The sequence below is a fragment of the Staurois parvus genome, unplaced genomic scaffold (assembly GCF_062004578.1).
Source record: "Staurois parvus isolate SC_StPar_1 unplaced genomic scaffold, SC_StPar_1.0 ptg000885l, whole genome shotgun sequence".
Classification (NCBI taxonomy): domain Eukaryota; kingdom Metazoa; phylum Chordata; class Amphibia; order Anura; family Ranidae; genus Staurois; species Staurois parvus.
In genome coordinates this window covers 1383216-1410350 of record NW_028318681.1, presented here as the reverse complement: position 1 = coordinate 1410350, position 27135 = coordinate 1383216, and the positions used below count along the sequence as shown (strand labels likewise).

General features: G+C 46.3%; 2 protein-coding genes across 3 annotated transcripts in view; both read left to right on the top strand.

Moving 5' to 3' along the window:
- Positions 1-4501: 4501 nt before the first annotated feature.
- The window catches only part of LOC149442478 (RNA polymerase-associated protein LEO1-like), a 39975-nt gene continuing 17341 nt past the window's right edge, over positions 4502-27135 (top strand). The window contains exons 1-6 of one of the 2 annotated variants that reach the window (XM_089656084.1): positions 4502-4640; positions 9590-10456; positions 10615-10713; positions 20232-20329; positions 22959-23104; positions 24389-24473. In XM_089656084.1, the coding sequence (XP_089512210.1) occupies positions 4577-4640; positions 9590-10456; positions 10615-10713; positions 20232-20329; positions 22959-23104; positions 24389-24473 (1359 nt within the window). In that variant the 5' untranslated portion in view covers positions 4502-4576. Of the gene's footprint in view, positions 4641-9589; positions 10457-10614; positions 10720-20231; positions 20330-22958; positions 23105-24388; positions 24474-27135 lie in introns of both variants that reach the window. The other variant, XM_089656083.1, reaches the window with a different exon arrangement.
- Positions 12298-13665, top strand: LOC149442479 (uncharacterized). The gene has a single exon (XM_089656082.1). The coding sequence runs from the start codon at positions 12325-12327 to the stop codon at positions 13663-13665; it is 1341 nt and encodes a 446-aa protein (XP_089512208.1). The 5' UTR covers positions 12298-12324.

Genomic DNA, 27135 nt, shown 5'->3' with positions numbered 1-27135 from the left:
GGACCACTTGTGTGACGATCAGGGACACTGCTTGGCCACTGCGGCGATCAGGGACACTGCTTGGCCACTTGTGTGGCGATCAGGAACACTGTGACGATCAGGGACACTGTGGAGATCAGGAACACTGCTGGGCCAATATGTGGCGATCAGGGACACTGACAATCAGGGACACTGCTGGGCCACTTGTTGGGCGATCAGGGCCACTTGTGGGCGATCAGGGCCACTTGTGGGTGATCAGGACCACTTGGGGCGATCAGGGCCACTTGGGGCAATCAGGGCCACTTGGGGCAATCAGGGACACTTGTGGGGGCAATCAGGGCCACTTATGGGCAAAGCCACTTGTTGGGGCAATCAGGGCCACTTATTGGGGTGATCAGGGACACGTGGGGCGATCAGGGCCACTTTAGGGGAGATCAGGGCCACTTTAGGGGCGATCAGGGACACTTTAGGGGCGATCAGGTGTCACTGAGGTGGAGGGCAGTTGACTACTACCTCTTCTTGGCTGTTTCTCCTCTCACAGACAACTCCGTGTGAGGAGAAGGAGGCGAAAGCCGCACCATGCGGCTTTTGTTTACACTTAAGCTGTGTCCTTATTGGACACAGCTGATCACATGGTATGGGACCGATTTCATTGGTCCCATACCATGTCACGTAATCTACCGTGTCCGTCGGACTCGGCGATCATCGGGCTCGCGGGTGCGCGCTCTAGGAGCCGCGCACGAGCCTCAGACACAAGGTGCCGTTTAGAGACGGCAACCCGCTCCTGTAGGTGTCCCGTCCTGCCGTTTATAAACAGTGGCCGGACGGGAAGTGGTTAACCCTGCACATTCCTCACACATGGGAGGATCCTGGGAACGAATGATTGAAGTAGCATGAAGAATTCTTGATTCCATGTTGTAGAATCATAAGTTACCACTCACCCATGACACTTTGTCTACCTTTCTTGCTGAAGTGTCTTCTATAGTGAACACAAGACCTTTAGTGCCGGCATCTTCAGATCTTGATGCTCCAGTGATTCTTACTCTGGCTTCACTTCAAGGGGATTGTTGTGTTACACTATTTGATTTATTATTTCTCTGTGACCATTGTGACAGTCGCGGCGTCAGACCCCCAGCCCTTCTCACCAACTTGTGACCGAAGGACTAGCCAATCTAAAACCGCTCTGTCACGTGTGTAACAATGCCATGCTTAGCTGCACCCTGCACAAAGATTTTCCAGCGCACCGGACCACAATCTTATGTACCGCAGCCTGAGAGCGATTGTTACCGGGTCAGGTTAATTACGCAATTAACCCTTCACACTGCCACCACCACCTTTTGTACGGAGAAGGAGGAAACTCGCCAACATTAGCAGTAACACTATGATGTTTGAATAATCGTCTGTATACACACTGTCACCGCAGGCAGATGTATACAGAGGTTTAAAACACACAGTAGCGCTCTTCAGAGACAGGGATTCTTAGTTTGCATTAAAGAGCTTTAGAAACAGTTCAACACTTTTCAGAAAATAAGATTTATTACTTAAAAGGTCAAAATGGTGCAATAAAAGTATTTACAGAAAATGATGTAGCCAATATATATATATATATATATATATATATAAATACAGAGAGCAAAACCACAACAGAGAGATAACAGAAAGAAGTTTAGAGAGGTAGAATACTTGCCGTCAGCCTTGGTTTAAGCAGCGTTCAAGTGTCCGAGCAAAAGGGTGCCTTTTCTCCCCAAAGTTGGTTCCGATGTTAAAAAGGTTGAATTCTTCATCTTACTTCTGTCAGGCCTGACAGCCTATTTTGCAGTCCCCCAGCAGGGGGTGTCTCTGAAGCCAAGGGCCAATGACCTCATTTGGGGAGGGGGGGGGTCTAGGCGGAGACCCAAGCTAGAACCAAAATCACTCGTAAGTTATACCAGAGTCAATAACCTTCCCTAGGTACATGTAGCAGCCTAGCCACTAGTAGGTTAATATGCAGAATGATATCCTGAATGTCCAGACATCAAATATGCCATATCTTACTATTTCAGCTAGAACTATATAGCTTTCTACTCTCCTGTAGACTTTAACTAGGGGTGTAAGGTATCAGGTGACTTGTATTAAAGTGACCAATCTGAATATATGCCTGGGTTCATTGTAAGTATTTCCTATTTTAAGATAAGAAATTGTATGGAAAAGTGGTTTTTAAATGGGATGTATGTTTTACGGTTATCTCGGAATGTCTTTCATGTCCAGTGAAGGACTGGTTTATAGCTTTACGATCACCTCCAAGCAAGAGTCTCACAGACATACTGGGCCCAGGCTGATTGGGGTGTATAACCATGAAGCTACCCAGCTGTGCCTGATGCCTTGTGATCTCAGCATGCACACAGACCACATTCCTGAGGGAGGGAGATTGGAGGGAGAGAGAATGATACAAGATGGAGGATCTTTAGCAAGATGGATGACAGCGTCCATCTCTGTACGTACAATTGCTACAACCATCACTTATCATTGCTCTGTGCCTTTAAGATGTCTTCTTCTGTCTAAGCTGAACTCTCTCTCACCGTACTTGTGTATACTCCTCCCCCCTGCCTCTCTCTGTAATCATTCCACTGTATCCTGTCTACCTGAATGCATCTTCCCTGATGCTTACAACATTAACGTTTTTCTACCTATGAATATTTGGCATTAAACGCAAAATTCAAATGGGTTTCCTCATCTGACTTCCTCAACATGTGAGTTTATTCATTGAGTTAAACTTTCTGACCCGATGCAAGGGATAAATTCAACACCACGTGGTATAGCTGTATACATCGTGGGAGATAACGTTTATCGTCCTATAGTTGAGTCAGAATATGGTCCTTGGCATGTGTATCTGCGATCATCCACCCATAATCCCCATGCAGAAAAATAACTCTTCTAATATTATTATCAGAAACAGGTCACATTTGTTCCTAGGCATGTTTAACCATGACATTCCACCCATAATCCCCATGTAGAAAAATAACTATACCCATAATCTTTTCAGAAATAGATCAAATATGATCCTTGGCATGTGTATCCACAAAAATGCACCTATAATCCCCATGCAGAAAAATAATTATATGCATTTGCTTATCCGAAATAGGTTAAGAGTTACCATGATATTCCATTCATAATCCCCATATATAAAAGTCATTTTACCCATAGTTTTAACTATAAAGGTGAAATTATTTTGTATGGGATGTGTAACCATTATATTCCAGCCATAATCCCCATGCAGATCATTAACAACCACATTGTTATCAGAAATGCATTCATTTTTTTCCTTTGCGTTTGTAATTTTTAGTCTTCATTTTTTCATCTTCATTTTTTTAAACATCATTTTCCAGGTTCCTAATAAAACAGTTCAAAATGTAGTGCTTTACACATACACAGTGGTGTCCCTAGTGGGGTGTGGGCCGCACTGGGTGACATCATCACAGGGGGTACATGACAGGATGCCAGCAGAGCTTCCGGACTCTGTGAAGGTCTCGGCCAGTTATTGGGGTGATCCCGGATTTCCGACACAGTGACAGCTGCCCCCCGTGTAGCAGTAAAATGAGTATCCCGGACCCGTGCAGATATGTATCCCCTGAAGCAACTGCGCATGTGCCGGTTTCAGGCCGAAGAAGCTGATCGCTTATCTCCGACTTTAGCACAGAGCTGCCACAGTTAACCCCTTACAGGTTGCAAACTGCTGAAGCTGATCCTGCGGATCACTATGGGTCGGGGTGGACTGACCATTCGAGCACTGCCCGAGGACCCGGGGTCAGCAGAGGGCCCCATGAGATACCCCTGGTACCTTTCATAGGCTTTTTTTGGGTGTGGTTTGAGCGTGGGTGAGGACACAGGGGCCCCATGATCCCCTATTTCCCGGGGGCCCCATTGTCAGTCCACCCCTGCTATGGATTGCAAGATCAGTTAACCCTGTATAGGTTCAACCTGATCTTGCAACCCAAAGTGATCTGCGGGATCAGCTTCAGTGGCTTGCAGCCTGTAAGGGGTTAACTGTGGCAGCTCTGTGCTAAAGTCAGAGATCGGTTTCTTCGGCCTGAAATCAGCACATGTGCAGTTACTTCAGGGGATACATATCCTCAGGGGTCCGGATACTCATTTTACCACTTACTCTATTCCTATGACTACATTGAGTCATGTTGCCATTGTTTCTGTATAACGGACTATGATGCCATGTTACAGCTGCACACAGATCAGTAAGTGAAGTCACACATCAGCCACCACTACTGTAACATGGGATCAGCAGTAATGATGAACATATTGTGAGTGACAACATAATCATGACCATATATGAGTGTACAAATATAGTGACACCCAATGAGAGTGTTCAGCATTGCAGCCAATCATCCCAATATATAGTTTAGTACGTCCCCATCGTATATAGAAATGACTAGTCCCAGGACGTGTCCCCGGACATCACAGAAATGATCGGTGCACACACTGCCCCCTTCAGACCGGGAGGGGGAAACAACATATCATAAACACATCCGCCTCTGACTTCTTCCGGGTGACCACCTACTTCCGCTTTTACGACTGTTCCCTTGCTTTGCAGTAGCTGGTCCCGGCTATGGACGTGTTGGAGGGTCTGTTCGGTAGTGATGGCGAGTCAGAACCCGAGCAGAAAAGGGAAGGTGAGTGGGGTGAGGTGCGGTTGTCATACATTTCCATTGCAGTGTGGTCGGTATTCGGCTCCCAGAGGAGTGATCAGTACCGGGGGCTCCCACTGTGATCACACTCAGGTGTACTGGAGGGGACATGTGACTGTGTGAGCATTGTAGAACTATGACTCCCAGCATGCTCTGCCTTCCATTGGTGTGTACAGGGGGATGATAGTCGGGGGGCTCCCAATCCTTATGCAGCTGAACAGACTTCCTGGGGGATCATGTGTATTAAATCGGGGGGAACGGTGATAGCTGGGGGATCAGTGTGATCTGATCACATACTGTATATTAGATCTGGAGTCGGTGGTAGCTGTGGGGTTGGTGATTGCTCCAGGATCGGTGATCTGATCATGTATATTAGATCTGGGTTCAGTGACCTGATCACTGGTGGCAGATCTGGGGTCGGTGACCTGATCACTGGTGGCAGATCTGGGGTCGGTGACCTGATCACTGGTGGCAGATCTGGGGTCGGTGACCTGATCACTGGTGGCAGATCTGGGGTCGGTGACCTGATCACTGGTGGCAGATCTGGGGTCGGTGACCTGATCACTGGTGGCAGATCTGGGGTCGGTGACCTGATCACTGGTGGCAGATCTGGGGTCGGTGACCTGATCACTGGTGGCAGATCTGGGGTCGGTGACCTGATCACTGGTGGCAGATCTGGGGTCGGTGACCTGATCACTGGTGGCAGATCTGGGGTCGGTGACCTGATCACTGGTGGCAGATCTGGGGTCGGTGACCTGATCACTGGTGGCAGATCTGGGGTCGGTGACCTGATCACTGGTGGCAGATCTGGGGTCGGTGACCTGATCACTGGTGGCAGATCTCTAGAAATGGTTGCCGTATACCATCTGTGTTGTATTTGAAGTTTTACTTCCTGTTCCGGAGACACAATAGGTAGTGAAAAACAAATCTCTGGATATGGGGTCAGTGATCTATCTGATCATGTATATTAGATCTGGGCTCGGTGATCTGATCATGTACAGTGCATCCAGAAAGTATTCACAGCGCTTAACTTTTGACACATTTTGTTATGTTACAGCCTTATTCCAAAATGGATTAAATTCATTTTTTTCCTCAACATTCTACAAACAATACCCCATAAGGACAAAGTGAAAGAAGTTAGTTTTGAAATCTTTGCAATTTATTAAAAATAAAAACCGAAAAAAAAACACATGTACATAAGTATTCACAGCCTTTGCCATGACACTCAAAATTGAGCTCTGGTGCATCCTGTTCCCACTGATCATCCTTGAGAACTTGATTGGAGTCCACCTGTGGGAAATTCAGTTGATTGGACATTATTAGGAAAGGTATAGACCTGTCTATATAAGGTCCCACAGGTAGTAGTGCATGCCAGAGCACAAACCAAGCCATGAAGTCCAAGGAATTGTCCGTAGACCTCCGAGACAGGATTGTATCAAAGCACAGATCTGGGGAAGGGTACAGAAAAATTTCTGCTGCATTGAAGGTTCCAATGAGCACAGTGGCCTCCATCATCCGTAAATGGGGAGAAGATTGGAACCACCAGGAATCTTCCTAGAGTGGGGCGCCCGGCCAAAATGAGCATTCGAGGAAGAAGGGCCTTAGCCAGGGAGGTAACCAAGCACCTGATGGTCACTCTGAAAGAGCTCCAGCGTTTCTCCGTGGAGAGAGAAGAACCTTCCAGAAGAACAACCATCTCTGCAGCACTCCACCAATCAGGCCTGTATGGTAGAGTGACCAGATGGAAGCCACTCCTCAATAAAAGGCAAATAGCAGCCTGCCTGGAGTTTGCCAAAAGACACCTGAGGGACTCTCAGACAATGAGAAATAAAACTTTCTGGTGTGATGAAACAAAGGTTGAACTCTGACCTGAATGCCAAGCGTCATGTCTGGAGGAAACCAGGCACCGCTCACCACCTAGCCAATACCATCTCTACAGTGAAGCATGGTGGTGGTAGCATCATTCTGTGGGGATATTTTTCAGTGGCAGGAACTGGGAGACTAGTCAGGATCGAAGAAAGGATGAATGCAGCAATGCACAGAGACATCCTTGATGAAAACCTGTTCCAGAGTGCTCTGGACCTTAGACTGGGGTGATGATTCATATTTCAACAGAACAACGACCCTAAGCACACAGCCCACATAACAAAGGAGTGCCTACGGGCCAACTCTGTGAATGTCCTGGAGTGGCCCAGACTTGAATCCGATTGAACATCTCTGGAGAGATCTGAAAGTGGCTGTGCACTGATGCTCCCCATTCAACCTGATTGAGCTTGAGAGGTACTGCAAAGAAGAATGGGAGAAATTGCCCAAAAATAGGTGTGCCAAGCTTGTAGCATCATACTCAAAATGACTTGAGGCTGTAATTGGTGCTAAAGGGGCTTCAACAAAGTATTGAGCAAAGGCTGTGAATACTTTTGTGCATGTGTTTGTTTTTTATTTTCAATAAATTGCAAAGATTTCAAAATGAATTTCTTTCACATTGTCCTTATGGGGTATTGTTTGTAAAATGTTGAGGAAAAAAATAAATTTCATCTATTTTGGAATCGGGCTGTAACATAAAATGTGTCAAAAGTTAAGCACTGAGAATACTTTCTGGATGCACTGTATATTAGATCTGGGGTTGGTGATCTGATCACGGCTGGTAGATCTCTAGAAATGGTTGTTGTATACCATCTGTTTTCTATTGGGATTTTACTTCCTGTTCCAGAGACACAGCAGGTATTGAAAAAAATTGTCTGCTTGGTAAGGGGAAAGTTTTGTTGTCAGTACAATGGGTGACCCTGTTGGAAGATTTCCCCTCTTCCACTCTTACATTTTGAATCTCTCACCATCTTCTATCCAGGTGATAAGTCACCATAACAAGCAGAGAGGGGGAATCTCCTTGACAAGGACTCAGACAGTGATAAATAAGTCTTGGGGCTTTATTGCTGAACTGAAGGGAAAGTAAAAATTCTCCCCCTGGGGTGGCCTCCACACTTCAGGGATCAAATACTTGTGTAGGGGCGGGAAAAGCCATTTTGCTCACCCAATCCTCCACTCCAACAAGTGCCCTCCAGGCTGTATAGCTGGCTGTACATGGTTCAGTTTTTAACATTCAGCCCACAGGCTGAACAACAAAAACTGACCCAATTGCTCCATTCACACATTCAAGGTGGATGGGGGAATCAACCCCGCTGTGATATTGTATCCTGACATCGGGGAGACTTCCCCACTGTCAGAATACACAGATCAGCACTGCAGCTGCTGATCGAGTGACTTTTATCCAACAGGGTCGTTGAACAGAAGTTGATAAGTAGATCAACTTATTTTTAACTGCAGTGGCCACACATGGAACCAAATCCAGCCAGTCCCTGCTAAACTAGCCATTTTTCAATCCATCGATGTCCTCCTTAAGACTGGTCTTGGCGGCTGCTTCTTCCCTACATTCAGTCAATCAGAGTTCCACTGACATAATCAAGTACAACGCAGAATGCATGTGGGAATGCGGGACGTGAGGATGCCGAGGGACAGTCAAGGAGTAGAGGAGAGCGCATATAGACCTGGCAGAGACCTGCGAGGTGTTGTGCCAAGATGGTGGTGCGGAAGCACATTGATAAAGAAGGAAACTGAGATGGAAGGATAAGAACTCTATAGACTTCTATGTGTGTGTGTGTATATAGATTATTTTTTTTTTTTGTGTGTTACACACAGGAACAATTGCCAGGGAATACGAAAAATCACTAGGTTCCTCTTTAACACCCAATTCCAGGAATTAGAAAAAAATCTACCTTGCAGTGGTATGCTCATTTGGGCCTAGTGGTGCATGAATAAAGAGGAACACTTACTTTCTTCTGTACTCCAGCGGGGTCCCTCCAGCAGTGTGAACAGTCAACTGCAGTCTCCTTTCTAAGCTGCTGATGGCTGTGGTTGCATGCTCATCCCCTCCATGTGCAATGCATGGTAAACAGCCCTATATTGTACATGATGACACTGGGACTACTCAGACAGGAGCTTCGAGGGGGAGATGGGAACGGCACTGGAGTGGGAAGTTGGATAAGTAATCATGCCTGTGCCTCTACTCTCTAGACAAGATGAGTATTTAACCCTTGTAGCATAGGCTCGCTGCAAGGGTAGATATTTTCCCATTGGGCTTAAAGTGGAAGTTCACCTTTCTAGAAATGATGAAAAGGTGAACAAGTGCTCTACAACCTCCCCAGTCCCCGCTATACTTACCTTCATGGGTAATTATCTGTCAGTGCTCACACTGTCCTTTTAGTGATCTCGGGATTTGAAATCCCTGTTCTTCTTCTCCCTCTTTTTGTAGGGCTTCCGGGATCGGGATACTAATTGGTCAGCACTGGCATGTGACCACTTTGACCATTCAGAATCACTCTGCTCTGTCCCTGGAAGCCCTACAGAAAGAAAGGGAAGAAGAACAGGGATTTCAATTCGACAGAATGCTGCACCAGCTGCGTGGACACTGACAGCGCATCACCCAAAAATTTAAGTACAGGAAGTGTGGGGTGTTCACCTCTTCATTTTTCTTGAAAAGGTGAACTAACCCTTTAAGACAGGGGAAGGAGGGTGAACTACCAGTAAGTGAGATTTTATGTTTTAGGTTTGTATGCACATTTACAACCCCTGTATGGGCTTTTCAGGTCACTGCAGTGCATTACAATGGTCCCTGCACTTTCCTTCTATGTAGTATGAGTTGAGGAGGCCCCTAGGAATGAATTTTGCATATAACACTTTTATTTGGAAAAGATAATTACAAAGAAGAGAGATAACTATACAGAGCTGTGTATTCACCATTTAGGGATAATAATTAAAAGAGCGCTGTAGTGGCCTTATACGAGAAGGGTTGATAAGAGAGTGCCTATGAGATCAGAGATCAGCACCCACTATATGTTTTTATTAGAAAATTATTATAATTTTTTTGTTTTTTATTCTAGACTCTGATTCACAGTCCGGCTCTGATTCAGAACCAAGGAACATTGGCTCGGTTAGTAATCCTTCTGGGAGTGACAGTGAACGGGACGATGATGATGATGATGGACATTCTACTGTGAAACCCAGCAATAAAGAATTGTTTGGCGATGACAGTGAGGATGAAGCGGGCTCTCAGCACAGCGGTAGTTACAATCGTTCAGAGAGGTCAGATGATCAGTCTGAAGGTAATGTTCAATCCGATCAAGAAAACGATCAGTCAGATGCTGAACAGCATAGCGGTTCTGAACATTATCATGATGAAGACAATGATGAAGATGGAGGGCACAAATCTGATCACAGTAGCCGTCACTCAGATATTGAGGGCTCAGAAAAAGAAGCTCATTCTGAGGATGAAAAGTGGGCCAGGGATGATAAAAGCGATCAATCAGACGAAGAGGAAAAAATGCAGAACTCCGATGATGAGGTCCAGCATTCTGATGAAGAGGGTAACCTTCGATCGGATGATGAGATGAACAGGCAGTCTGATGGAGAGGACCATGAAAACCACCAGTCTGATGGTGAAGATCACAGGCAGCAGTCAGACGATGAGGACAATGAACACAGACATTCTGATTATGAGAGGCAGCACTCTGATGGAGACTACCATGACCATCAGCAATCAGACGATGAGGAGCTAAAAATTCAACATTCAGATGATGAACTGGAGCGGCAGAGATCAGATGATGAGCAGCAGCACTCTGATGATGACGATCAGGAGCACAGACAGTCAGACGATGAACGTCAACATTCAGATGATGAAGAAAATGAGCGACATCGATCAGACGATGAGCCACAGCATTCTGATGGTGAAGAACAAGATCACAAATCAGGTTAGTTGTACTGAGCTCTCTTTTAAAGTAGAATTCCAGAATATACCTAACTAATCTTAAAAATGCTACCCAATCTCTTCTAACTTGTATAACAAAGATGTATATACTTGCCTATTTCAGGCCGCTCAAACTTCTCAATTTCTTGGTGTCTTTTGTAGTGTCTGGAAAAGGAAGTGATAGTGAAGAGGAGATTGTTCAAAAGAGGCATAAGAAGGCAATAGCGTCGGACACTGATGAGGATAGTGACGCAGAAGCTGGTAAAGGTATACTCCTATTCTGTTTGTAAAGCCAGCCTTCGTTTCAGCACAGATATTGGCAAATGTTTAACTACTTCCCGCCCTGCTTATAGTAAAATGACTGCCAGGCGAACCTCTCGTCCCTCTGGTAGGGCGTCATATGACGTCCTTCCCGCATCGGGCTTTGCGCGTGCCTTCAGGGCCGTAGATGTGGCGAGATCTGTCACCGACTGTGTACCTCGGACACGACCGATGACAGATCTGTGTACCATATGACCTGCTGTGACCAATCACAGCAGGTCACATGACAGTTGTATAAAATGGATGCCTTCCTTTCATGCCATCCATTGTATACAAGTTTGTCTAGTTGTGAATGGTCACAGTGATCACATGCACAGGCTGGGCCAATTACAGCCCATCTGTTTCATGTGATTAGCCATGGCCAATCACAGCTAGTCACAACAAAAAAACCTGAATGAATCAATTTCATTCAGTTAAATGCTTGCTTAGAGCAAAGAAATTATTTGCTATAAGCAATCAAATTGTGTAAAAAAATAAATAAATAAATAAAAAAAATAAAAAATACTGATCACTTCCCCAAAGTAGTACAATGTTACTATGGTAACATTATACTACTTTGGTTATAGTGTAATATAAAAAAAAGTAACTAAAAAAATCTATACATTTTTCCCGAGTCATCTTCTAGGACAGCTCACTTGAGAGATAGGGCTCCTCCCAGGAAACACCCGCTCCACCTTTTTTTTTTTTTTTTTTCCCTTTATAGGCGTCCTCTCTCCCATTGGCCCCCAGTTTTAGTGTTTCCTCCGGCCAGGAAGGAGCTACGCCCGTTTTTTATTTTTGTCTGGGCTCTCTGGCGGAGTACAGAGGGTCCCTGGCTGAGGCCCCCCCTTCCTCCAAGCGAGGCAGGGGCCTTGTGAGGGGGTGGACCTTTCAGCCAGTTTCACACTGGAATGCCCGTTGTAGGGTGGGGGCGTCGGCCCCAGATGGTCCCAGCGGGGCTCTCCAGGGGGGTAGAGCCCGCTCCGCCGACCGAGGCATTGGTGCCTTTCCCTGCGGGGTTTCAGGTAAGTCTTACCTGCTCCTGGATCCCGGCAGCATGGCCAGGAGGCTCGGCTGCGGAAGGTCTGGACGCTGCGATCGCGTCACTTCCGGGCGCCGGGTGTCGTCACTTCCGGCGCAGGAGCATGGAACGGCCGCCGCCATCTTGGAAATGGGCGGCGGACCGTGGAAGGAACCCGTGCCACGGCCGCTTCTCCACCGGCGGCCGTGAGAGGGGGGTCGGCGAGGGGGGATCGCAGGGGGGGGGGCGGAGCCCACCAGCCCTGAAAAACCGCCGCACCGAGGCAGAGTCTGCGGCAGCATGGAGGCAGATCTGTCAGGAGCGGGGGAGGCCTGCAGTAAGGTAAGGGCCTTTGTTTGGCAACTCTCTTTTGTTTTTACCCCCCTCCTCCCCCCCCCCCCCCCCCCTCCCGAGATAATTGGGTACCCCCCACGCACACACAGCCTCCCTCTCCCCCCCCCCCAGGCCCACGGCTGGAGCTTTCACAGTGGCACAGGGGGGGAGGCGTTACTGTTACAAACGCATGAACGCGTGTATCTCCTTGTCCCCAGATGGGCCCACAGGAGGAGGATAGAGGGGAGAAAGAAGCTCCTTGTGAGCAGAAAAAGAAGTGTGCCACTTGTAGGAAGAAACTGGCGAGCTCCTGGAGGAAGCAGCTCTGCCAGGGGTGCATAGACAAGCTCATCAAGGAGGAGTCTGGATCTCTTTTTAAAGACTTCCTACAGAATATGACACAAGAGATGTCCAAGACATTTCAAAGCTTCAGGGAACAGAAGCCGGGGCCGGCCCAGGATGAGCCCCAACCGGGCACTTCTGGCACCCAAGGGGGGAAAAAGAGGAAGCTGGACAAGGTAGCGCCGGTAAGGGACTGGGAAGAGGCCGAACAGTCGGACACCTCAGACTCGGAGGAGGGTGAGATTGAGGCTCAGGGCCCAAAGGCAGACAGGTTCCTTTTTCAGGTGGAAGACACGGAGGACCTGTTAAAGGTGATCTATGAGACCCTGGATCTGGAGGAGGAACAGCAGGACCTCTCTCTCCACGACCAACTGTACGCAGGGCTACAGGCAAAAAGCAGCCGTACATTCCCAGTACACCCTGCCCTATGGTCCACGATCAGGAGAGAATGGGAAGAGCCAGAGAAGAAGGCTTTCCTTCCCAAGAACCTCAAGAGACGTTTCCCCTTTAAGGAGGAAGATGCCTCGGTTTGGGAGACTTGCCCAAAGCCAGACGCCCCTCTCTCGAGGATCTCGAAGGACACGGACCTGTCCTTTGAAGACGGTGGGTCCCTAAAGGACCCGATGGATCGGAAAGCGGATGCCTTCCTGAAGAGGGCATGGGAAGCGTCCGCAGTGAATTTTAAACCTGCAGTGGCAACGACCTGCGTGTCCAGAACCCTGGATGTGTGGTTGGGGCAGCTCCGTTCGCATCTGGAACAAGGCACCCCGGGGGAAGAGATTCTGAAATCCCTTCCGGTGCTGGAGAAAGCGGTAGCCTTCATCGCGGACGCATCAGCAGAGACCATCAGACTCTCTGCTAGATCTACAGCGCTCATAAACACGGCGAGGAGGGCTATCTGGCTGAAATCTTGGCAGGGGGATCTGGCCTCCAAGTCTAAACTCTGTGGCCTGCCGTTTGAAGGAAAACTCCTTTTCGGCCCGGAGCTGAATTCAGTCCTGGAAAGGTCGGCCGACAGGAAAAAGAGCTTCCCGGTCCCCAGCAGGCAGGTTGGACGAAAGGGGTTTCGCCCATCCAGGCGATACACGTCGAGGGAAGCTAGGTTCCAAACCCAGCGCCCAGGCTGGGGCGCGAGAAGAGGCAGGAACGAGCCGAGAGGCAGGGGAGGGTTCCTTTTCAACCCCAGCCAGAATAGACCCAAAACCCAGCCGAAGTGACTGGAGAGGCCAGGTGGGAGCGAGGCTGGGGCGCTTCCACGCACAATGGCTAAGGATAACCCAGAACACCTACATTCTGGAGGCCATCCACAGGGGGTACAGAATAGAGTACACAAGGGCCCCCCCTCAGAGATTCTTTGCAACACCCCTGCCAAAGGACAGGGCCATGGCGGATGCGTTGGTGGACCTCCTACAAGATATGCTCAGTCAGAACGTTATCTGCTAGTTGAGAGAAGAGGAAAGGGGAAGTGGATTCTTCTCCCATTTCTTTCTAAGGAAAAAACCGTCAGGTACTTACAGGATGATATTGAATCTGCGGAAGGTGAACGAGTTCGTGAGGCCCAGCAAGTTCCGTATGGAATCCATATACACGGTGAAGGAACTCCTTTCACCTGGGGTGTTTATGGCCTCGATAGATCTGCAAGACGCATACCTGCATGTCCCGATAAGAGAAGATTCCAGGAGATTCCTGAGGTTTGCGCTGGAAGGCGAAAAGGGTCCGGTGCTATTTCAGTTCAACACACTCCCCTTCGGCCTGTCGTCGGCCCCGAGGATATTCACCAAGATTCTAGCGGAGCCTTTAAGAGTTTTGAGACTGAAAGGGATAAACATCATCCCCTATTTGGACGACCTGCTTTTATTTGCGGACACAGAAGGAGGCCTGAGATCGCACATCGAACGTACGATATCTTTTCTGGAAAGTTTGGGGTGGCTTATCAACAAGGAGAAGTCACAGCTAACCCCCTCCAAGAGGATTACGTACTTGGGGTACGTCCTGGACTCCGCACAGGCCCGATCGTACCTAACATCAGAAAAAGCCCTCAACCTGCGGCAGGACACAAGGGCCCTCCGGAGGATGTCGACCTGCACGGTCAGGACCGCGATGAGAATAATCGGGCGGATGACAGCGGCAATACCAGGGGTGCAATGGGCGCAACTTCACTCCAGGGTTCTGCAAAATCACACCCTTTCCCACTGGGACGGCAGCCGAGCAGGTCTGAGTTCCAGGATCCGCATCACGCACGAAGTGAAGGAATCGCTAAGGTGGTGGGGAAGCATCCTCACCTTGGAACGAGGAAGAAGTTGGAGGCTGGCCAGCCCAGTGCGGATCACCACGGATGCAAGCATGACTGGTTGGGGCGCCCATATGGAAGACGGCCTGGCCCAGGGCACGTGGGGTGCAGTAGACTCCAGCAGGTCGTCAAATTACAGGGAGCTGTTGGCAGTTTTCAAGGCACTTACGACCTTTCAGGAAAAGATAAGGGGGAGAGGTGTCCAGATTCTCTCCGACAATACCACTGCAGTGGCGTATTTGAACAGGCAGGGAGGCACAAGGTCCCCAAGGCTGATGGAGTTGGCCGGATCCCTCCTGAGCTGGGCGGAGGAAAACCTAGAGTTCATCACGGCAGTACATCTGAAAGGGGACCTGAACCAGTTGGCGGATCAGCTGAGCCGAAGAGAGGTCATCCAGACAGAATGGTGCCTCAGCCAGTCAGCGTTCGATCAGATTTGCGCCAGGTGGGGCTCCCCCTCTATCGATCTATTTGCCAACGGCCAGAACACAAAGCGGGAAAGGTACTTCTGCCTGCAGAAGGACCCCAAAAGCGAGGGGATAGATGCGCTAGCCCAGCAGTGGGAAGGAGACCTCCTTTATGCCTTCCCTCCATTCAGACTACTGCCGAAGGTGATACAGAAGATCCAGTTGTCTCAAGCCAAAGTTATTCTGATCGCGCCATTCTGGCCCAAGAGATCTTGGTTCTCCCGGTTGAAGGAGCTCAGTTTAGCAGACCCTTGGATGATGCCACCCACACGCGATTTACTCACCCAAGGGAGGGTGATGCATCCTCATCCAGAAAGGCTGTCCTTAGCGGCGTGGCTTCTGAGCGGGACAGGCTAGCAGAAAAGGGGCTGTCGGCAAGAGTGGTCGCCACCCTCTTGGATGGCCGGAAGAGGTCAACGAACGCCTTGTACGACAAGTTCTGGAAGAAGTTGTCCGCCTGGAAGGTCAGAAACGAAGCACCGGGCACGCCCATTTTGCATACAGTTCTTGAATTCCTTCAAGCCGGGGCGGATAAGAATCTGGCCGCCAATACCCTCAAAGTACAGGTAGCGGCTCTGTCGAACTTTCTCGAGCTGAGGTTGGCGGCAGACCCATTAGTAATCAGATTCCTGAAGGCTATCTCCAGGCGCCGTGCCCCGCCCATGCCAAAACTCCCCACATGGGACCTGGGCACAGTCCTGAAGAGCTTTCAGCGGGGGCCTTTCGAGCCGCTGGATGAGTGTTCGCTCAGATCTTTGACTCTTAAAACCATCCTCCTCACGGCACTAGTTTCTGCCCGCAGGGTCAGCGAGTTGCATGCCCTTTCAGTGATCGAGCCGTACTGCACCATCTTATTGGATAGAATCATCCTCCGCACGGACGCGGCCTTCCTACCTAAGGTCGCGTCACACTTCCATAGATCTCAGGAAATAGTAATACCTTCCCTGGCGGCCGATCCGGACAGCACGGAGGACTATAGCAGGTTAGACGTTAGAAGGTGTTTGATCACGTACATCGAACGCACAAAGACATGGAGACACTCGTCCCGGCTTTTCGTCCTATTCCAGGGGCCAAAGAAGGGGGACGGTGCCTCCAAGGGCACCATCGCCAGATGGATCAGGGAGGCAGTTTCGGAAGGTTACAAGTCGGCAGGCCTGTCACCACCGCCCGGCCTAAAAGCCCACTCCACGAGGGCCACTGCGGCCTCCTGGGTGGAAAAAGGGGGGGCCTCCCCCGGACAGATCTGCAGAGCCGCAACGTGGTCCAGTTTCGCCACCTTCACTAAGCATTACAGGCTGGATCTGATCGGCAGCAAGGACCAGGCATTTGGCAGGAAGGTCCTACAAGCAGGGTGCCCGCCCTAATGTACGTATTTCTATTCTACTCCTCTCAAGTGAGCTGTCCTAGAAGATGACTCGGGAAAACGCAGTTATTTACCTGTTAACTGTATTTCCAGGAATCTTCTAGGACAGCGTAACTCCCCCCCGATTACTGTTTGATCACACAATTATGTGCAGGTATGTTGCGAACCTATGGGGGATATCTTTATTACCGGTTTTCTTCTTTGTTTTCTCCTAGGCCTTCGGTCATATTCTTATACTGGGGGCCAATGGGAGAGAGGACGCCTATAAAGGGAAAAAAAAAAAAAAAAGGTGGAGCGGGTGTTTCCTGGGAGGAGCCCTATCTCTCAAGTGAGCTGTCCTAGAAGATTCCTGGAAATACAGTTAACAGGTAAATAACTGCGTTTTTTTTCCAATTTGTTTTTTTTTTTTTGTCTTTTTCATGCTGTCACCAGTCAGTGTCCCTGATCACCGCCAAACCAGTTATATGATGATGCTGTACTGCACTGATGACAGTATATAAAAAAAATAATTTTTTTAATTTCTTCATTGTCTACTTTGCAAAAAGGGGTCATTTGGGGGATATCTGTACTGTTCTGACATTTTTGGGCCTCAAGAAATTAGATTGGCCGTCAGTACTTCAGGATTGATCAATTTTCAGATATATCGCAGAGTTTGTGAACTCTATAACTCTCCTACAGACTAAATAGTGATTTGGGTTATGTATTATATCCATTTTATACTGTTATTTTATTGCATTTATGGAAATATAAATCATTCAGCATTGAGCGAATGAAATGTATTTATGGAGGTGTATTGCAACTGTAGAAATCAAACTAAAAACTATAATCAAGCAAGCCCTAGAGCAGTGTTTCCCAACCTCATTCCCCCCTTGTACCTCCAAAAAGGTTGTGGAATTTCCCTAGATAAAATAGCTGTCATAAACATCAAGCCATGGATGATGATTTAAAGGAGTTTACTGCAAAGAAATTAGTGCATGGTTTTAAGGTGAAAATGTACCTTTTTTTTTTTCCTAGGCACCTGTAAAGCATTGCACCTGCAAATAGCGAATCGCAGTTGCAATGTCCGGGTCCTGCAGACTGTCAGTACAGCTGTCGGCCTGTACCTCGAAGTCCAGGAATATCAATCAACTAGGAGGGTGCCCACCAGCTCCCTCATAGTTCAATAAGAACTACAAGCTATCTGCTGTGGTGTTGGATGGAATTTGTAGTTCATTCACTCACCGAACTCTGTGAATGAATGACACAGCTGTGTGGGCGGAGCCTCACATGGCTGCGTTTTGTTTGAACTGTGACAGCGAGTGCAGGGAGAGGGGAATAAGTTCAGGGTGTTGGCAGGTGCTTTAGTAACATGTTACACCCTGAATATGGCTGTAATGTTACTAAAGGTGAAATGATTCTTTAAAGCACATGTGCAAGATGAAAGAAATCCTGATAACATGACCTGTCAGGGGAACTTGAGGATCCACTGGCCTGAAGGGCTTTTTTTTAACCTGGTGATCTTGTCAATAACAAACTTTCTGTCCTAACATAAATGCTCACTTACTGCACTGTGTCTCTCGAGGAACAACGTTGTCACCTAGGTTTACAGAACACCTCTCACTCTTATCTCTGTAATAAGGGGAGGTGTTTTGTAGTTCAGAGTTAACTAGGAACAATAGCGAATGATAAAGTGATGACACAAAAACCTAGTTGGCTGGCTGTTATGCAGATCTCAGGAACATTTCCTGTGTTAATGGCAAAAAGCAAGTTCAAGAGTTCTACCACTGTTGGTTGCATGCATGCTACAGGTCAGTAACTCAAAGTCCTGAAGTTTAAAAGTTTACCTTTGGAACATGTTAAATGTTCCAGCATCTGTACCCCAGAACCCCCAACTCCCCCCCCCACCACCTTGTGACAGAGGGTGGCAGATATTCTCCCTGTGGGTGCTGTCACAGTTTAAAAACAATGTGGATGTTTGGGGCTCCACTTACACAGCCGCGTCATTCATTTACAGGTTTCCTGTGAATGAATAGTCTACGAGACTCATCAGTGGCTGATGGCTTGTAGTTCTCGGTGAACTATGAGGATGCTGGCCAGTGCTCTGGTAGTTCATTGATTTTTCCTGCTCACAAGTAACTGCCTGCCTGTACGAGGTATCCTGAAAGTCTACAAGAGCCTGATACTGCACCTGTGATCTGATCGCGGTTGCAATGCTTTGTAGGCTTCTTTTAGAAAAAAATAATAAATACACATTTACATGCAAAAGGTGAACTAATGCAGGCCATAGACGGGTCGTTTATCGGACGATTTTTCACGCCGTTAGTGGGGCCAGTCCGTTGGCTGTTTTTCGTGGATCTCCTCATATATTTTTATCGGTCATGCTGGAAAATCCAGCAAAAACTGCCTTTTTTCGCGGACATGGGTGGCAGCATCGGCAACGGGCCCAACTGATTTTTCGTTTATTGGCCGAAAATTCGGCCGATAAATGGCCCGTCTTTGGCCTGCCTTAGCCTTTTAATTGGCACAACTGCCAGGAAACTTGCCTTTTTAAGCGAGGTCATTGGTGACAGTTTCCTTCTTTCTATCAGCAGAGTACAGTCCCTTTCCAATCTGTATTTTTTTCCAAGGCATCGACCATGCAATGTCGTTTTTGGTGTTTCCTACTGCCTATAAGGATTCTGGGCTTTTTGGTGCAGAAGGGGCAATTTCTAAGCCGAAGAGCGATCTAAACTATGGGTTACTTGCCATGGTTGGTTTAACTTGTTTTTTGTCAGTACAGGTCTACATTAAAAAAAAAATAAATAATAATAATGGTTGATGTCATTACTCCCCGCAAGGGCCATTGTTTATAGATTGTCTTTTGGGATTATATACTTAGTGTCCTAATTATTTTTTGCCACTTTTTTTCGTTCTTGTTTTTTCCCCAAATGTTTTACTATTGAACATGGCCTGTATCGGTGGATAATTGCAACTTGTGCAAAGTGCATTCAACTTGCATATGACATGCAAGATCATTTTGAGATCCTTTATCATTTTACCCCTTCTGAAGGTTTTACATTTATTAAAAAAACTATTCCAAGCAAGGCTATAGTATACATGGTTACATTCTTGGACCATTGTAACTATGCAGATACTGTACCTAGCTAATGCCACTGGAAGCTGAAAATCACCAAAAAAAGACACTCTAGTTTCTGGGTGCTTCTAGGGTCTTTGGTGGCAGGCCTGATGCGATCTGAACACAGGAGGTAAGCTGCTCGCCACAGGTGCCATCCAGAGAATGTTTTGCATTTTCAGAATGAAATCAAAGTGTTCTGTACTTGGACGAAGTGGAGAGTGTGACATTGCCAAGCAAAAAATGCTTTGCAGTTGTTGAGAATGCAAAGCTTTCTTTGAATTGCACCCATCCCAAATGACCAACCTCCTTTGTTCAGTAAGCAGGAGTGCAGCCACTTGGTGCAGTACCCAGAAGCAAGTGGGGATTATTGGAATAGTGGTGTCTACTTCTGTGATTTCCAGCTTCCAGGGACATAGGCCAGGTATGGTATAAGCATAGCTACAATGATCCAACACACACACACACACACTGAAGGAAGAAGTTCTGCCGTGAATAAAAGTCAGCTGACATAGGCCCTTGCACAATTCTCAATCAATATCCTTTTATCAGTTAATGTTCTGTTTTAATAGGGGAGAAAAAAGATGCTGCTGATCTCTTTGGTGATGCGGATGACATTTCTTCAAGTAGTGATGGAGAAGAAAAGCCTCCCACGCCTGGACAGCCCATGGTAAGTGTCTGTAAGCATCCATTATTCCACACATAGCTTTTCTCATTGCTTGTAACCAGCATTTGAGGCTTGTTATCAATGAAGGCCATTGCTTGGTGACAAACCTAATCTGACAATCGGTTCGAGATGTGTGATATACAGTGACATGAAAAAGTATTTATACCCCTTGGCATTTTCCTCATTTTGTCATACAACCAAAAACGTACATGTATTTTATTGGTATTTTATGTGATAGACCAACACAAAGTGGCACATAATCGTGAAGTGGAAGAAAAATGAAAAATGTTTTTTATCATTTTTTTATGAATATGTGAAAAGTGTGGCGTGTATTTGTATTCAGCCGCCTCTATATGTAATCTTTATTTAGCAGCGCCGCATCACTTGTTTATTCATGATTTCTTCTAACATTGCCCTGTATTAGCCTCCATCCATCTTCCCATCAACTCTGACCAGCTTCCCTGTCCCTGCTGAAGAAAAGCATCCCCACAACATGATGCTACCACCATGTTTCACGGTGGGGATGGTGTGTTCAGGGTGATGTGCAGTTTTTTTTTTTTCCGGCACACATAGCATTTTGCTTTTAGGCCAAAAAGTTCAATTTGTCTCATCTGACCAGAGCACCTTCTTCCACGTTTGCTGTGTCCACCACATGGCATCTCGCAAATGGGACTTCTTATGGCTTCCTTTCAACAATGGCTTTCTTCTTGCCACTCTTCCATAAAGGTCAGATTTGTGGAGTGCACAACTAATAGTTGTCCTGTGGACAGATTCTCCCACCTGAGCTGTGGATCTCTGCAGCTCCTCCAGAGTTACCATGGGCCTCTTGGCTGCTTCTCTGATTAATACTCTCCTTGCCCAGCCTGTCGGTTTAGGTGGACGGCCATTTTTGTGGTAGGTTTGCAGTTGTGCCATACTCTTTCCATTTTCGGATGATGGATTGAACAGTGCTCCGTGAGATGTTGGATATTTTTTTTTTTATAACCCTTCCCTGCTTTAAACTTCTCCACAACTTTATACCTCACCTGTCTGGTGTGTTCCTTGGCCTTCATGATGCTGTTTGTTCACTAAAGTTCTCCAACAAACCTCTGAGAGCTTCACAGAACAGCTGTATTTGTATTGACATTAAATTACACATAGGTGGACTCTGTTTACTAATTAGGTGACTTCTAAATGCAATTGGTTCTACTAGATTTTAGTTAGGGGTGTCAGAGTAAAGGGGGCTGAATACAAATGCACGCCACACTTTTTTCAGATATTTATTTGTAAAAAATTTTAAAAACCATTTATCATTTTCCTTTCACTTCACAATTATGTGCCACTTTGTGTTGGTCTATCACATAACATCGCAATAAAATCCATTTACGTTTTTGTTTGGAATATGATCAAATGTGGAAAATTTTAAGGGATATGAATGCTTTTTTTTTTTTCAAGGCACTGTATGTCAGCAGCTGCAGATTACCTCTAAATTTATTTCTAGCTCCATCACTCATATAGATTACCTTTTTGTGCACCTCCACATCTCTCATTACTAGTAGTAGGGTATTGCCTGATCTATATTCTTCATTGTGTTCTCTTTAATTCCATGTGTGGTTTGTGCTTGTGTTAGCCCTGGTTCACACATGTACTAATTCAGATGCATTTTGAGATCGCTGATTGATTTGAATGATATGTAAAATAACTTTGAGTTCTATTGTGGCCATTCACATATACGCAGTGCACCTGCAGAGCGAATTCAAAAAGAGTCCAGAATGAAAGTGTACAATCCATACGAACATGTTCCTGCATTTAAAAATGGCTGTGTGTATAAGTGGGTGCTGCAGCGACCGTCAGCTGGAACTGAACAGAATCAGCAAGGGAGAATGTCACCAGCACACAGAGGATCACCAATATGGGTCCAAACGTTTTAATGAATGATCACATAGTTGCAGCATGGCAATGTTTCGGAGTCTCGCAGGACATGTTATCGGTCATATGCCTGATGAAGGGGTCCTGTGAGACTCCAAAACGTTGCCTTGCTGCAACTATGTGATCTTTCAGTAAAACTTTTGGACCCATATTGATGATCCTCGGTGTGCTTGTGTCATTCTCCCTTTCAAAAAGAGTCCTGTGTGGTTTCTGAGCAGTGCGGTGGGAGTCCAGTGCAAATTATTGGCTCATTGACTTAAATGGGAGCGCTTCTAAATAGCACATCAGTTGGGAACACAATGTAAGCCTTGTCAATTTGCAGCAGAACCACATCTAAATTGCACCTGAACCGCTGAACAACTACTTTGGAAATTCGCACTGAAATCGGACCTGAAAATTGCACTGCACATGTGTTAACCCAGGCTTAGAGATGCATTAAATAGTTCCATTCAAGGCATGCAGTGAATTGATAACTCACAACCAAACTGTCAAGCCATCAAATATCTGGGATTCTAGTTGATCACATGTGCTGTGCTATGGCAACTACAGATCACACAGAGGCTAAGATAACAACTTCTTTGGATGTAAAGGTTAGTCCTACTTTAACGCTTACAAAGAAACCATTGGATACATGTATATGTTATTTTCGGTTTACCAGGGGGATTTTCATTTCAGTTTGCCTTATCTATATAGTCCTCTTAACTTGTTTGTGTAATTCTACCAGGATGAGGATGGACTAGATCAAGACCAGCCAGAGGAAGAACCTGTTCCTGAAACCAGAATAGAAGTCGAGATCCCCAAAGTGAACACAGATCTCGGGAATGACTTGTATTTTGTCAAGCTTCCCAACTTTCTCAGTGTTGAGCCCAGGTAAAGTATTGTCCGCTGTACTATTTTTGAAATTTATCAAAACTGGAGCAGACAGACTCTGTAGCTGTGCATGGCAACCAATGGGCTTCTATATACAGCTTGTTCAGTTAAAGGGCAACTCCACTTTTGTGGGGAAAAAAATAGAGCAAATAAAATACAGCATTTACAATTGCTACACAGACCATATTGTAATTTAAAGTTATTAAAAATGACCTTTCCTCTGAAATCTGCAGCTGTTGTAATGTTCTGTACAATTCAGTGCAATATGGCAACCTGCAGGTCTTCTGCACACAGTTGGTGTACAGATCTTCCCTCCAGAAATATCATTTCATGTTTCTTCAATCGGCTCACTGATTTTCCCAGAAATCTGCACTAATATTCAAGTCCAATTTTAGGCATCCTCTGCAATAGGAATTATATTTTTGATGAGATACTTTCTAAAGGTTAAAGCGGAGTTCCAGTCAGTTTTGTGCTTATTAAAAGTCAGCAGTTGCAAAAACTGTAGGTGCTGACTTTTAATAGACACACACTCACCTGTCCCAGGGACCAGCGATGTACTCACTCGCGCCGTCCCTTCTCTCTGTGGCGCCGGCATCACAACTGTGGGTACCAGGCTGTGACAGCTTGTGGCTTCACAGCCAGGTGCCCACTGCGCATGCATGAGACGTGCTGCTCATTCTGATTAGCCCAGCAGTCTTACGGGACCTGTGAAGCTTCCCAGGAGACTAAAGGAGGAAGGAGGGGGGCCGAGCTTTCAGCTCACTTTCCAGCTGTGAACTGAGCCGGAAGTGGGAACGGGTACCTGTCAAACACAGGTGGCAAATATGGCAGTGGAGGGGGGGAGAAGGCAAACAAGCATTGGAGCTTCCACTCTTGAGTGGAACTCCGCTTTACTTCTTAAGGGATGCTAACACTTCAACTTTCCTCATTGGAAGAATGCAAGAAAATCAGCTGATTAGATTGAACACTCTCAATCAGAAATCAGACTTCCAAGGACATAGTAGAATACACAGATTTACAAAATAACCTGGTAGTATCTCTACTACAAATATTGTTAAAATCTATGCAATGTACATTGCTGATTGGTTGACATGCACAGCTGTCCCAGATTCTGTCTGCTCCAGTTTTGATAAATTCCCTTCTGTGTGTTTAGTACCTCAAATTTGGGAATGTGGGTGTCTGACAAAAAATGGCTACTTCTATCCTTGTTTTGGTTTTAATTTATAGATATATTAGACTTTATCCCCTTACTACAGTCTAAGCTGTAACCATTTTGCATTGTAGACCGTTTGACCCTCAGTATTACGAAGATGAATTTGAAGATGAAGAAATGTTAGATGAAGAAGGTAGAACTAGGCTGAAATTAAAGGTATGTTTTTTAATGTCTACCTTGCTACATGTTAGAGCTGGTTTTATAAACCTGGGACATAGTTTGACTTTTTGTGATTATATCTGTGAATGGAAAAGTTAAATAAAGATTCTGTTTTCTATAGGCAGCAAATGCTGCCTTTTTTTTTTATTGCTCCAGCTTTTTTGTGTGGAAGTGTGGAATAGCAAAAAAACTAACATACATACTCGCCTATATGGTTGCAGAATCACTCTGATGCTGCAGCTGTCCCCGCTGGCTCAGTTCTAGGTCTTCACTAAGCAGAGAGTGGTGACTGTCAGTCTCTGGCTCTCTGCTCTTAAAGTGGAATTAAACTGTGTCTGAGCACTACAAGCTGAAAACACTACACAATTCATTTTATTATTCAAAGCAAACTCAACCATCCATCTATGTCTTCATGCTTTATTTGAAAAAATGACCCTCTGTCATTTCTAGCCATAGCCATCTTGAGCAAGGGCAGATAATTCATGTAACCTTTTTATTTCCTGAAATCCATCTGCCTTTAGCTCAGGCATACAGACAGGAGGGTGTGCTCTACTAAAAACACCTCTCATCCACTCAGGAGATGTAGGGGCCGATCCTTGGTACTTGCGGCCAGCACGATTTCTCTGACGGGAGCTAGAAGAGGCTTTACACCAGCGTTTTGGATGTTGCAGGGGCAGGATGATACTATACAACCTTCATTCTGGAAAGTCAATTGCCAGTATATCCAGGGTGTTGAGAAAGTGAGGCAGGTCATCCTTAGTGCATAAGACTGCAATCCTTCCATTCCGTGTGGCGGTCAGGCAGAAAGGGAATCCCCAGCGGTAGTTGACATTTACTGCGCGCAGGGCATCAAGCAGAGGGTGCACTGTATGCCACTGCATAAGGGTCCTCCGAGAGAGATCAGGAAAAAGGGTGAGCTGAGCACCATCAAAATTAATGGAAGGGCGACTGTGGGCTGCCTTTATGACGGCTTCATTCACTGAATATTTGTGTAGTTTGCAAATTACATCCTGTGGTTTATCTGTGTCTTTGAGGAACAGGTTGAAGGGCAATATGGACCCTATCAATCTGTTTTGTCAGGGGCAAGGTCGCCAAATAAACCTTGGACTATAAATCTGAAGGGCAAGTCGCCTCAGGCAAGCCGCGGATACGGATATTCTGCCTCCTGTCTGTGTTCTCATAGTCAACAAGTTGGTCTAATAAAGAATTAAGGACCTCTTCATGGTGTGAAGTCGTTTCTGGTATAGCAGTAACGGTCTGCAGTAACTCATCATGGTGTGTCTCCATAGCCTCAACTCTGTGTCCTAAGGCTGTAGTGTCCTGTTTAATCCGCTCTGTAGCTTGCTTACAGGAGAGCTCTACAGCTGCTATCAGTTGTCGAATGTCAGTTTAGTAGGAAGAGCTTGTATATGTTCGAGACATCAAGTTTTGAGGGAGGGGAGAATCTGCTCACTGAGTGTATGGATGGAGAAAGGCTGTGGCACAGTACCTGTGGGGATGCCGGTGGAGCCGGGGAGTTGCCGCTCAATGCTGTAGAGGTGCACTGGGAGGCCGCGTGGTCAGGCACCAACTTAGCAGATGCCCGAGAGCCAGCTGCATGCGGGGTGAAGGACTGGAGCCCGCTCACCCAAGAGCCGCTGCTGCCACCACCGGGAGGCTGAGGATGTGCGGCGCTTAGGAGGTTGGAGACCACTGCAGAGCAGTGTATGCCCGGGGTCAAGCAGGAACTCGACACCAAGCGTCCTCACACCATGACAGACCACGTCCCAATATATACCTTGTATAACTGCAGTAGGGAACAGACAAAAAAGATACTCGGCATCTTTCCAAATCACTGTTCTGTTTATTCGGAGCATTTTGAAGGTGTTTTTTTTTTTTTTCACATGATTACGTAGGTATCACATTAATATTACAATTGTACTTTTTTGGTAACAAGGGGCGTTACATAGGCAGGCTAATTTCTAATCAGGACTTGGAGGAATTCAAATGTAATCAAAACATTATTGGCACCATGTGCACAAAGAGTGCAGTGTACAATACATAGGCTAAGCATACAAAATATCAAATTAATTAGACATAAACTCAACCGCTCAATCAAAACAAATTGCTGAAAAATCCTCCTAAAAATTAATGTTAATAAATTACATCATTAATCAAAATTATAAATAAATGTAATCAATCGTGAAAACACAAAAGTCCATCATTTCTTCCACTCCTATAAAATCCACTTTAAATTTTCCTTTCCGATGTTAGATTCACTCTTGTTCACACCACTCACTCCTGGTGCTTCCACCACCTTACATTGAGGCTGCTTACCTCGAAAAATTGACCTACGTGTTAGGTCAAACAGCACCTTGCCCTTTAGGGCGAACCAATCCACACCACTTTGTAGCTGTCGAGTCTTCACATGAACGTCTAACCTTCATATAGGTACTCCTTGTAATAAAAAGAACCTCACTGCACAATATGTAAAACTACAAATACTGTTTATTAAAACGAAACAAATGACACTCACAAAATTAGTGCACTGTGTCCAGTGCACACAGAATCAATCGTCTCTAAAATAGTTTCTCCTTAAGGTTGGGTAATGGCTTCAGCTACCTCACTAAGATGGCCGACTTCCGTTCCCTGTGCGTGATGACGTCATCTGGCCACACCC

Excerpts from the sequence above, each read along its gene's own strand:
- LOC149442479 (XM_089656082.1), top strand. The coding sequence starts at position 12,325 with ATGGGCCCACAGGAGGAGGATAGAGGGGAGAAAGAAGCTCCTTGTGAG.